Raw genomic sequence first — 13,846 nt, 5'->3', positions numbered from 1 at the left:
GATGAAGGTCACTGGTGGAAGGAGAAGTGTGCTCATCTTGCCCAAGCACACAAGGCAGTGTCACTGCTGACCACTACTGACCACTATTATCACCACTGCCATCACTCAGCTCAGGAAGCCATGAAGAAAACTTGGTTCAAGTTTGCATGGCTCTCAGTGACAGAGACAGAATTGCACCTTAGATTGCCCAACTACCAAAACTTGGTTTCCTTCTATCATGTTACATGAGCTTCTTCTCTCTCCATGTTTAAGTCATATCACTCTTCTGTTTCCTACATAGGAAAGAAGTAACTCACTGCTATCAATTTCCTGCATAACACCCCACCCTTCCACAATTCCCAATACAGAATAAGTGACCTGACACTGTAAAATGGAAGTCTTCACGGTTAAAAAAAAAAAAAAAAAAAAAAAAGGCTCATCAGAATGCAAATCCTGACTTTCACTTTCCCAATGGGACTGTGCTCCTCAACACATACAAACAGGGTACCTCATTACCTTTCTCCTCAATTCGCCTTCGAGGGCTGGGCTTGTTGAAGTAGATCGCCAGACACACAGAAGGCTCGGGGTGATGCACAAAGCTAACTTTGATGTAGTCATTTGATTGTATGATGCATTACGTGAGATTGCATATAATGATGAAAACAAGTGTCTTAGGACAGCTGCGTTAGCTCTGGGCAGATGGGCTAAAAGCCTAAACACAAAAAAATGGAGTCTTATAACAAGTCACATAATCCAATGAAAATACAGACAAAAGGAGCTGTAAGTCTTAAAAAAATTCCTATGATTTTTTGCTGTGTTTTCACTTGGGATAACTCTGTCAATATCTAATTGAACACAGGTATATTAAAAACAGATGTTGTGTTACAGAATGTTCTCAGGTGAGAGCTTACTGAGGAAATTCAACAGCAATTAATTGAAAGCATTGCCCTTCTTTGAAAGGTAATAGTGCAAGAATGCTGCCTCAAGCCAAGAGTCTAAAGTAGTGATGGAACAAACACATCCCAGGCATGAATGTATACAAAAGTGCTTGACTGACTTCAATTCCATAAGCACACACAGAGATCTCCACTTAGTTGCTCCTGACAGTATGACGGTCAGACCCGTGGTCAACTGTTCTTGTACCATGTCTCTGACACCAGCAGGCTTCCTCCCCACCAATGTCATACATTCAGAATGTGTACAATATCAACAACTCGATAACAACACTATTTGGGGAGAAATAAGAACTCAATGACAATGGTAGAGTCTACATGTCTTCTGATTCTGGCTGTGGTGTGTGGGACTACAAGAACCCTCTTCACAATGTGCACTCTTTTAGTGGTTCATGCTCGAGAGCAGAAGAGAATCTTTTTCTCAGACTATGTCGGTTGCTTTCTGAGGCATGTCTGGAGTACAGTACCAATTATATAGAATCACCTCTGGATGTCTCTGGCCTCCTCGTCATTGCCTTCATCAAGAACATTCAGCCACTGATCATAGAGGTCAGCTGAAAACAGGGTGTTAGGAAAGGCTCGAAGGCAATCCTTATAGAGATTAAAAAAGAAGTTATATCAATTTGTTGGCAAGTATAGACTGGAGAAGTTACAAAGAAAACATGTAATTGCAATATTTCATTTAATCTCCGCTTTTTCTCTAGACGCTCAAACTGTGACCTCCATAGAGTTTGGCCTCTCATTCCCACCATTGTGTACATGCAGAAACAGGTGCTTCAATTTCTTCTGACTTTCTTCTGACTTCTCAGAGTCTCAGAAGTTTTGGAAGGGAAGAAAAACCTCATCTTATTGTCTCAATCATCTTTTGGGGGGTAGTTATTATGGCATAGTGGATTTATCTGCTGCCAGGGATGCCATCAACTCATATCAGAGGGTCCCTTCAATTCCTGGCTGCTCTACTTCTGATTCAGCACACTGCTGAAGTGCCTGAGAAAGCAGTGGGTAACTGCCCAAGTACTTGGGGCTCTGCCCTATTTCAGAGACCTGAAACAAGTTTTGGGTTCTGGCTTCAGGTTGGCCCAGCCCAACCTGGGCCACTGCAAAAAACTGGGGAGTGAACCTACATGTGGAAGATTGATATCTCTGTATGAGCATGTGTGTGTGTGTGTGTTATTGTAAGCTTATTTATTTATGTAAAAGATGGAGTTGAAACACACACACACACAGAGAGAGAGAGAGAGAGACAGAGGGAAACAGAGAGAAATCTTCCATACACGAATTTACTCTGCAAATGTCCACATTGAATCCACAAGCCAGGAACTCCACCCAGCTCTGCTATGTGAGTGGCAGGGACCACAGTATTTGGGCCATCTTTTGCTGCCTTCCCATGTCCATTCGTGGTAAGTTCAACCAGAAGCAAGCAGCTGGGACTCAAATCAGTGCACATATAGGTTGTCTGTGTTGCAGGCAGTAGGTAAATGCACTGCGCTACACTGCCAGACCCATACGCGTCTCTTTCTATCACTCTGCCATTCAAACATATAAAACAAATCTCTATAGTCTTCTTTGCCTATATTTTAGTAAAATAGTACAAACTGACAGATCTGCTTATGGGTCATCCTAAATCATATTATGCACTGAGGACATGTAAACATACATACTTCACATTTTGATTTCAGACTAATCCTTTTAAGTCTTAGCAGCAAAGGTTCCGAACCAAATGAACTAAATATACACACGTGTACTCACATAAAATAGGAAGTAAGGACTGGACATTTTGACTATGTCTGTTCCCTGGGGCAAAATACTCTCCTAATAGCCTCATTCGACTTTCCTTTTCACTAGCTCATTGATCAACTCTTTTTTTTTTTTTTTAAACAGAGTGGACAGTGAGAGAGAGAGACAGAGAGAAAGGTCTTCCTTTGCCATTGGTTCACCTTCCAATGGCCGCTGCGGCCAGTGCGCTGCGACCAGCGCACCACGCTGATCAGGAGCCAGGAGCCAGGTGCTTCTCCGGGTCTCCCACAGGGTGCATGGCCCAAACACTTGGGCCATAGCAGAGAGCTGGCCTGGAAGAGGGACAACCGGAACAGAATCTGGCACCCCGACTGGGACTAGAACCCAGTGTGCCAGCGCTGCTAGGTGGAAGATTAGCCTATTGAGCCACAGCGCCGGCCTTCTTTTTTTTCTTTCACAGGCAGAGTGGGTAGTGAGAAAGAGAGACAGAGAGAAAGGTCTTCCTTTGCCGTTGGTTCACCCTCCAATGGCCGCCGCGGCCAGCGTGCTGCGGCCGGCACACTGCGCTGATCCGATGGCAGGAGCCAGGTACTTATCCTGCTCTCCCATGGGGTGCAGGGCCCAAGCACTTGGGCCATCCTCCACTGCACTCCCTGGCCACAGCAGAGAGCTGGCCTGGAAGAGGGGCAACTGGGACAGAATCTGGCACCCCGACCGGGACTAGAACCCGGTGTGCTGGCGCCACAGGCGGAGGATTAGCCTAGTGAGCCACGGCGCTGCCCTTGATCAACTCTTCACAAATATAACCAGACGATGGTGGGATTTATATTTCCAGTTCATATCCCGTTGCTAGCTTTCTTTCCACTGGTCTTACTATATGGCCCATGACACGTTTAAATAGCAGTGAGTGTAGGAAATGCCTCTCAGTAAGTGTTGTGTTCATAATCCAGACATTGCTCGCTCATTCTAGTATTTCTTCAATAGTCATTTATGTCATATCCAGTTTGGACTACTGGGGATAGAACAGTGAAGAAAATGGACAAAATCCAAGCCCTCTTATACCTGGACTATGTCACTCGTGTCCAATACTCTCCCACTGTAGTTACAGCCTTCGACTGTTTCCCAAGGAGTATGTCCAAGATGTGTGGAGCTCTGAATGATGTGGAAGTCTGGGATGGTTCAGGAGTAGCTTTGTCTGCTGAGTACTTACTTCCATGCATGTGGGGTATGTGTCCTCTCTTGGCTTTCCCTGTGCTGCAGGATGAATAGACGGGGCATGTTGTGGAAGCCACACTGTGAGCCAAGGAGAATATGTGAAGACGATTTGCTGTTGTACCTCTGCTTCTAGGTAGCTCAATGGCAAATTCAACTCGATGATTGCATTTATTTTTAGCCTGGACCAACTCTCCAGGTGATTCACATGGTATTTATCAAAAATCAGACTCCAAAGTCCTCAGAGGGGTAAACCCTATATCTTGTTGGAAAATGACATCAACTTCATGTACAACACAAACAACACAAACATGTGACTGTCTAACCTAGTGTATATTTTTATGATTGAGTGATGTACGTGTGGGCCTGTAAGTCATTACAGAAGTGTAACCATTTAACATGTGGCCAAGCATTGATGGAGGGTAAGGAAAGAGCAAGTGTAATGAGTGTTTCGAAGAATGTAAGGATACTTTTTGTAGTGATTACGACATTACCAGATTTTTGTTTCAAGCTGTTGAAAATACCAACAATTCAATTTTCCCTCATAGAAATGAACCTGGATACTTGTGATTTTACCATATAACTTTGAAATACATGTGTATTTTGCACCACCTTGGTTTTTCGAATTCTTTGCTCGGGGCTGGCACTGTTTTGCAGCAGGTTAACGCCTTGGCCTGAAGTGCCGGAATCCCATATGGTATGGGCACGGGTTCGAGGCCTGGCTGCTCCTTTTCCAGCCAGGTTCTCTGCTATGGCCTGGGAAAGCAGCGGAAGGTGGCCCAAGTCCTTTGGCCCCTGCACCCACGTGGGAGAACCAGAGGAGGCTCCTGGCTCCTGGCTACAGATTGGTGCAGCTCTGGCCATTGCAGCCAATTGGGGAGTGAACCATCACATGGAGGACCTCTCTCTCTCTCTCTCTCTCTCTCTCTCTCTCTCTCTGCCTCTCCTCTCTCTGTAATTCTGACTTTCAAATAAATAAAAAAAGAAAATTCTGTGCTCAATGGGCAGAGGCACAGAGAGCGAGACACACATGCACATACACACACACTGTTCATGAATGAGGAAGAGAGACAGAGAGAGATCCTACATAAAGGAATGGCTCCAAAATCCAGTTCAGACCCTGGTTGAAGCCAAGAGCATCATCCTTGCCTCTCACATGGGAGGCAAGAACCTCAGTACCTTGGCCATCTTCCACTGCCTTCCCAGATGCATTGACAGGATGCTGGATCAGCAGCACAGCAGCCAGGACTCGAATTGGTGCTCTGATATACGACGCCAGCATTCCAACCCCCAGCATACCCTGCTATGCCACAACACAGGCCCAACATTTTAAAACGTCTAACGTAGCTTTGCCTGCTGCAACACTTTCAAAGTCAGATTTACAAGCTGAGCTTTGTGCTGGGGCTCGTTGCTATGTAACTATAACTATGAGTATTGGCTTAAGTACAATGGAAATGAACATAAGATGCCAACAGTAGTCAAAATGAAGGCAGCTCCAAATAGCAGAGTCCTGATACCACGTGTGAAGCAAAGGCATAAGAGACAGGGGAAAGAATGACAATGGAAAGAATGGAATTTTCTTGGCATTTATGTGTATGTGTAATTCATTTTAAAAGCAATGTTTGCTTATTGTGGAAAACACCTAGAATGGTTTTCAAAATTTCAAATAAAGTTTCTTTGGGAAACTCTGATGTCATTAGGAAGACACTGTCAAATCTGGCAAACGCAGGAGATTTGTACTGGCCAAAATTCTATATGAATAACCAGGGTTTATTTGGAAGATGCTTGGGCAATTATTAGGAACTATGCTAGCATAATTCTGCATGGAGCATTCAGATGAGGACAGCAAGCATGGAGTCTGAAGACTGGGGAAAGCTATCTAACAAGCAGAGTCTGTCCAATGAAGGGAGTAGCTGCCTACAACCTGGACATTCTGATGTGTTTTTCAGTTTCTCAGGCGCTTAACTGATTAGGCCTATTACTCTTCTTGAGATGTCACGAGGAATGAAACCCATCACACAGCTTCCATATTGTGCATAGATGATGCCAGAATCCCCCTACCTTTAATAGTGTTGCTAACACAAGTGGCGATTCATTGCCCCAGTCGCCTCTATCTCCTGTATTGAATCTTTCCTTCAGGGCTATAAATGACTTTAGGTCACCAACTATTTGAAAAATATTCTCTGTCTTTGGCCCTTTCTGCTTGATAAGGCGGATCAACTCCTGTGGGAAAGAAAAAGGAAAGCTAATTAAAGGACATTTCATATCCACAAGCCCAGAACAAAAGCTAGCCCCTGTAAAGAAGAGTATGTGAACTAATACAGCAGGAGCTGAAGTGAGAGAAGAAAATTTGTTTCAGTGTCTCTAAATACATGTTCGACCCATCCCTCTGATCTGTGTCCACCCACTAAATTGTTTTGAATGCTGGCTTTAACCTATTTTCATTCTCAAGGAATGGAACTTTTAAACCAAACTTCTCTGCTTCAAGCTTTCAGTGAATCACTCTCTCCTGTTTCACCACGCTGTTCTCATTATTTCCTAGTACTGATGACCTTGCCCAACTAGGAAAATCTCATTGCCACACTTGTTGACTTCCATGTCCTTCTGCCCCATCTTCATGCCAAGAGGGGAACAGGAGTGTCACAGTCAGGTATCTCCAGGAATTTGTCACCTATTAGGTCCCTTACTTTTCATGAGACCTTGGGCATAGTACATTACCTTTCTCAAGCTTTCCTTTTATCCATGAATGATGTCACAGTGATGAGGATCCTAGCAACTCCTTCAACTTGTGAATGCTGCAAGGGCTGGGCCACCATCTAGCATGGAACTAACTTGATACATTCCTCCCCACCTAGCATAAAATGCCCTACATCTAGCATAGTGCGTGTAGATGTGCTGGACAATCAATGTGCCAACTCTCAAATGCCCTCCCGGGAAATAACACAGGCCACATTCTGTGGCTTTCCTCTGACACAATTTCTTATGATAGAAGGATAAATAAATGGCAGATGATCCATCTAATCATCTGAAATACAAACCACACCCACAGTGAGGGACCTTGAGTTATAAGTTCGAGTCATCTAGACAAAAAGGAAATGAAGGAACACTTCAAGGAAGAGGCTAAAAGGGGAACATGGGGGATGTCGACTCAAAGAGATTCAGAAACATTCCTTTTGCTGTGTGTGAGCAGGTGACTGGGTAACATCGCTGAAACCAGCAGAATAAACGGAACGGTTGTTTCTCCTGTTGCGTTTCAAGTAAGACCACGATAACGGATCTGACTGTTCTTCTTTGAGGTCACGTTCAGAAGGCATGTCAGCCAAAGCCAGGGACTGACAAACGATGGCCTCATCGGAAACACTTTTGGATGATGACACCAACCCTCAGAACGCTCACTCCTCAGGAGGGCTTCAGGAGATCAAAATGGTACCTACCCAAAGCGTGAGCATCAGGTCCTCCACACCAGACACTCTCAGGAATGTTGGCACTGAAAGAGCAGGAGCGGCGTCCTGGGGCACGTCATTATGGCTTCTGGTAATGCCCCAGCAAGACAGCCAGTTCGTGGGAAAGCCTGAGGAGAAAGTGAGACCATTAGCTGTGGAGGATCAATGACAGATTCTGTTTCCACCCTTAGAAAAGACAGAAACTGCTCCATTTGTGGTGCACAAGAGCTTACAATCTGAAATTGGCTAGTTCCATCCACGTGACATTCATGAACTTTTCTTCCCAGTTTCCTATAAGCTGGCAGTTAGAATCAGGTGTTTAGCCTAATTGTTAAGATGCCCTAGGCTCATATCAGAGTATCTGGACCTGATGTCCATCTTTGGCTCTCAATTCCAGCTTCTTGCAAATGCAGGCCCTCTGAGGCACTATGCATGGCTAACAAATTTGGGTTCCTACCTCTAACAAGCACAACATGGAATAAGTTCCCAAATTCCAGCTCTAGCCCTGCCTGTCATAAAGGAGACATGATATAAATACCAGATTCCAGTTCTGTCCCTGGCCCATGGCCACGGCTGACATTTAGTGAGTGAATCAGAGGATAGGAAACTCATCTCAACTCTCTCCTCCCTTCTCCTCCCTTCTCCCCCTCCCTCCCTCCCTCCCTCCCTCCCTCCCTCCTTCTCTTGGGCATGTGTGTGATGGTCTCTCAAATCAAACAATCAATTAATCAACCAGAAATGAAATATAAAGACTTGAGGAAGCTGCTCAGGTTCAATTCTGGCAGTGCTACCTACAGTTTTTGCTTTTTATTTTTTTTTGCATAATGAGACACCTCACATTGAGTTGTACACATCCTCTGAAGTTTACCCAGTGGAGTCAGGTGTCAGAACTCATTTGAAAAGCTAAAAAATACAGTTGACATTCAAACTAAGTGGAGTCTCATAATCTACTTCATGCTAAGTCACCTTTCCCTATGAGATTTCCTGTTTGGTAGTCTGAATGCCCAACCACCAGCAACTCACTCCCATCAAAGAGATCTGCACTTCATGACACAAGCTCCCTGATATCACTCCACCAGCCTCTGCCTCCCTCCCTCACTCTTCAGGGTTACAAAGCTTAACCTGTTCCCCAGGTGACTTGATTCCACCTTCTTCACTTGGTTCCCAAACGAGTGGCAGGATCCCATGGGGCCTTGTTCCTTGTGCCACCCTGCCAAGCTATACAGACTATATTTTAGCTACCCATCAAGCTCTGCCAGGTGAATGCTGAAGAAGAATTTTCCACAGACAAGAGAATCACCAAAGAAAACATGAGTTTGGAATATCTACTGCTCAGCTGTGCACGTTTTCCTAAGAAGGCACCTAAACTTTTCTTCTTAAATGACCCATTTATGCTGAATATCATAAAAGGCACCAGAGGAGTCAAGGTGCAGTGTGATAGACAGATAGGGGAAATTGCCAAAAACAATCTGGTTTTTTTTTGATTCATTTTATTTATTTGAAAGACAGAATTACAGAGAGAGGTAGAGACAGAGAAAGGACTTCCATCCACTGGTTCACTCCCCAGATGGCCACAATGGATAGAGCTATGCCGACCCAAAGCCAGGAGCAAGGAGCTTCTTCTGGGTCTCCCACATGGGTGCAGGGGCCCAAGGACTCGGGTCATCTTCTACTGCTTTCCTAGGCCATAGCACAGAGCTGGATCGGAAGAGGAGCAGCCGGGATGAGAACTGGTGCCCATATGGGACGACAGCGCTTCAGGCCAGGGCTTTAACCCGCTGTGCCACACCATCGGCCCCCTCCCCAAATATCTTTCATCAGCCATCTTCTTGGCATTTCTGGGCCCCTGAATGCATCACCATCAGACAAACAACGGAGGGCAATCCTCATGGTGCTGTATCATTGAGGAAGCCAGGATAGGCTCCAAGATGTGCCACTTCATCAGCCAGCCCAGTTAGTCAATTCTTGGGACTTCCCTTTGACTCAACTTGTATAAGAATGATGCTATCTACACCTCACTGCACTAATATAATGTATTACTCAGCATGGCACACAAGTTATCACAACCCTGAAGAAAATTGCTTTCTTCTATAATCATTTACAATCTAATGGTGTAAAGGATCCGACACATCAGTTTCCTCACCCTAAAGTAAACTTTATCTCCATTCTCTTTCTGGTTAGTTAGTACTCTCCAGAGAGCATGCAGTCACAAAGAAATCCAACACCAAGCATTCAAAATTCCACCATTTTAAAAGGAGACAAGAAAAAAGCAAATGCCATCTCAAATGCAGGAGGCTGCTCATACATACTACCATATCCAACTTTTTGTTTAAAACAGGCAAGAATACATGGTTTAACTTGTGTGCAACCTGGTGCACCTAAGACTCACCTGATTTCATTATTTAAAAAACTACTGGGACATAATCCACTACTTAGTTGTCACACGGCTAAGCAATTAAGCATCATGCTCCATGCCTTGATATGAATCTATACATCCAGAACATATGGGAACAAAGAGAGATGAGTGCCATTACAATCTTTCTCAAACAAAAATACTTTCGGTGCTTAGCTGAGGCTTTCATAAGGTACATTCTTTAGTGAGAGCGCATGCTGCTTCTGTGACCAATGGAAACAGCAGCCATTTTCCATGAGACACGTTGCGTAATTCAACCAGCTCACTTCAAAACCACTGAGCCTTTCTGACAGTCCTGGTGATACTTCTGGTGGTGGCATTCTCTTGCCCAAATGGGGGTTGTAGATGTTTAAAAAGTTAAGATTTACAATCTTGTATAGGAGCAACATTTATAGAATATTGCTATATGCTCACAAGTTACAACCAAAAACACATTTATAAGCTATAGAACTCACAGAATATTCTCACAACAAGAAAAGTATGAACACCATTCACAGTGGAAATTATTATATTCTTGCCACAATATTTCCCACCTTACTAAAAACTGTTCTTCAGAGAAAGGTCTCTCAAAAGAATACTGACAAGTAGGGAGAGAATGGAAAGCAAAAAGCTGAAACATCCCTGATCGTAACTGTTCAGTCCATGTCTGGTCTAGATATGCATCTGAAGCCTGGAGAAAGTCAGCATGCCATGGGCATAATGACGAGATCAATTCAGGAAGCAACCCCCTAGCCACTTCAGCCCAAGCCAGAAGAGATCCAAATTCAACGCCACAGTTTCTCACCAAGCTGGAGATCTTCCATATAAGGTAAGTCTAAGGCATGCAGTAAACTGATTACTTCCTGCTCTCACTCCAGATTCAGGGGTAACCTCTGGAATGGTTAGTCTTCATTTCCAGGCCTTCACACCTGATGCTCTTCATTGTAAAGATTGATTTGTAATACAGAATAACACACAGAGAAAGACATCTTTCATCACTCTGTTCTCTTCTCAAATGGCCACAACAACCAGGGATAGGGCTGGAGATTAGAACTCCACCTGGGTCTCCCACATGCGAGACAAAGGACCCAGGTATTTGGGCCATTTTCTGCTTCCTTCCCGGGCACATTCTGATAAAGCCAGCGAGCTTCATCAGAACTGGGAGAGCCAGGACTGAAGCCAATGCTCTGATGTGGATTGCAGGATGCAGCTTAACCCATTGTACCATGATGCCAGGCCCCAAGAAACTTCTCTCTGGAGACACATAGGATTGTGCATGCATTATTTTATGGAGCAAATGCTCAGGGTATCCAGAGGAGACAAAAGTTCTAATGTAGAAGAACCACCACAATCCTCCTGGAAGTGAGATGGGTTCTGATTTTGAACAGTTTCTCTAAGCCTGGTTCTTGGTGAGTATTTGTTACAGTTGATTTCTCAACAATGTTGCAGTGGGTTCCTTTCTGAGAGGAGCAGCGTGGTGGGGGTCCCTGTACTTATGCACACCTCCTCCCTCATAGAGAACAGCTCTCTGTCATGAATTTTTTCTCAGGAATGCATGGATGAGCAGAGAGCAGAACCCTGCTGGAAATTAGACTTACCGCAGCGGCGCGGCCTTTCAGCCACGTGCCTGGGCTTCAAAACGAACTGGATCCCTCCATAAGACAAGATGTCCAGAACAGGATCCTCCATGCTCAGGGTGGAGGTGGACTTCCCCGGTTCATGATTATGAAGAGCAGCTCGATGGTAGCTTGCTTGAATAGCATATGGACATTCATACCCTAGGCAGAGAAAAATCTCAATATACATCAGGCTGATGGTGACAGGTATGATCAAACATGCCTTGTTGTCAGTGTGGGTACACCACCGTGGACAGCTCAAGTTCTCCTGGGGCTTCTGCAAGCAAGAGAGCTGTGTCTTGGGAGTGAGCATCAGGTGTGCTCTCTCTGGGGAGGCACTGCATAAAGCAGGTACCTAGGCAGAGGACCTTTTCAACGCAAACAGAAGTAATAACCCATTGCCTAGCTTAGAAGACCAAGATCCCTCAGTGCACTACACATTGATGACTTGTTATTTCCGTTGTAAAGTATAAGGCCTCCTAAAATCTGCCTCCAACTAGATTTTTACACCTCACAAAAAAAAAAAAAAGATGTGATCAATTTCAACCAGATTCCACCCCTTTCCATACTTACCATCCTCATATGAGTAAACATCAGTGGTCTGCATTTTTTAAATGATTGGGCCATATATGTCATGAGTTGCTGTAATCTAGAATCTCTCGCCCACGATGTTAGATCATGAAAAGAGACTTCATTTCTCTGTCAGTTTTATAGCCTGTGATTCTCAAGAGCACTGGGGCCATAGTCTGCTGTTACACTTCCCTCCTACTTGGGCCCTCTCGGGAGCCCCTCACAGCTAACTAGCTGAGGGAGTGCTGCAGAGTGTTAGAGACCCAGAGCCATCCTACCAACTGATGTTCACAGAGTACATGTACAGTCATTGCTTTCCTCTCTCATTTTTAAATTGCTGGCAACCCAAGAAATTCTCAAAGATCCTCTGCTACTGCTGGGTATTAGCAATTGAGATGTCCATGAAGACACCTGTGTCCCACACGGAACCACCTGGTTTGGTCCTTGATCATGGATCCTGACTGAATCTCTCTGCAAATGCAGATCAGACCCTAAGATGCAGAGCTGTTGTCTTGAATACTGATGTTCCTGCCACTCACGTGGAAGACTGGATTGATGACCTGCCTTCTGGCTCCTTGCTCTAGGACACCTCCAATCTTTGTGGACCTTTAAGGATAGAACTAGCAATTTAACATTCTGTTTCTATTTTTGCCTCTCAAAAACTAAACTTCGAATATGTTTTCATGATTCTGTGCTGTCAAAGGGATTTTCTTTTCAACAACAAAGTGAAAGCTCCCTTTCTTCAATTTCTGACATATTAGTTAAATTTTCCATTTCATGGGACATTAATACTCTGTTCAGAGCACGAATTATAGCACCTTGTCTCTTTCATGGTAAAAGAAGCTTCTATCACTGCAATATTAATAAAACCAAACCATCAGCATAACCAGGACAGAAAAAGATGATCAGGAACTGAGAGTATATTAAACACACGTCCATAATGACTGCTAGGGGTCACCAATGACAGATACACTCTTAGGATTTCTTAGAGCCAGTCACCATGCATGCTATTGTTCAGGTCCAAATCATCCTCCAGAAAAAAACATTTGACATAAACAAATGACATCTACTCAATAAATTCATTTACAGTATTTGATTTTCACACTATCTCTATTGCTATCTTGTTACAAAGATGTCAAAATTAAGGAAAAACATCAGAGGCCCACTTGGGCCTCATTCTTTTGCAACTATAGCATCTACTCTACCACCAATGGCTCTACTCCCAACCTGTGTGTACTGATGGTCCTCTTCCCACTTAATGTTGTATGATTGTTCAGAATTTCTCTACAGACAAGCCCAGCTACCTACAAAAGCTAAGTGGCCTTTTCTCCCAGTCTTGGCTGGGACCAGCTTTAAGCCACATCCATCAAACTGTCCCCACAAGGATCCAGAGACCCCCCCCTCAATTTCCTCTCCTCTATGAAATGGTTAATGCTACTCTTAGGATCATTGGTTACTATTCTCAACCCTGTCTTTTATACTACAGTGTCTAAGTGTTTACAGCAAGTTATAATGGAACAAAGGAAAGGCCTTCAACAACCAGGCAGTCAACCAAATGCTGCTACAGGAAGATACTCGGCTCCCCACCCAGGAGACAGCAGCCTGAGACATCGCCCCATGCCAGCAGGAAGTAGCTCTAAAGACAGATCATCATCCCTCTACCCTCCCTGGGCTTTTGGGACTAATGTAACCCCATAGAAATCCTGCTTTATAAAAAACAAAAGGGGGGAATGTTAGGAAACTGGTGCAGTTTTAGCCAGGTGGCTGCACAGCCCAGCTACCTGAGCCAGGCTCCACCCCCATCCTAATGGGATTCCCTGCCCGCCCTCAGGCAAAGTTTTAAAAGGGCCTGTTCCTGAATACATGCTCTCTTGGCTCTGCTCCCTGCTCTGTTGGCTTCTCATCCTCTCGCCTCTCTCCTCCCTCCTCTCTCCTCTCTGTCTC

General features: G+C 44.5%; 1 protein-coding gene across 1 annotated transcript in view; it reads right to left on the bottom strand.

Annotated features, from left to right (window-relative positions):
- The window catches only part of LOC133765211 (rho GTPase-activating protein 20-like), a 141,560-nt gene that overhangs the window by 94,449 nt on the left and 33,265 nt on the right, over positions 1-13,846 (bottom strand). Inside the window, exons 9-13 of the mRNA XM_062198874.1 lie at positions 11,315-11,494; positions 7,316-7,452; positions 5,943-6,104; positions 1,417-1,523; positions 496-691 (exon numbers count right to left, since the gene is read on the bottom strand). Of these exons, the coding sequence (XP_062054858.1) occupies positions 496-691; positions 1,417-1,523; positions 5,943-6,104; positions 7,316-7,452; positions 11,315-11,494 (782 nt within the window). The remainder of the gene's footprint in view (positions 1-495; positions 692-1,416; positions 1,524-5,942; positions 6,105-7,315; positions 7,453-11,314; positions 11,495-13,846) is intronic.

Source organism: Lepus europaeus, chromosome 8 (assembly GCF_033115175.1).
Source record: "Lepus europaeus isolate LE1 chromosome 8, mLepTim1.pri, whole genome shotgun sequence".
Taxonomy (NCBI): domain Eukaryota; kingdom Metazoa; phylum Chordata; class Mammalia; order Lagomorpha; family Leporidae; genus Lepus; species Lepus europaeus.
The sequence above is the reverse complement of the archived record's forward strand: the minus strand, read 5'-3'. Positions and strand labels throughout refer to the sequence as shown.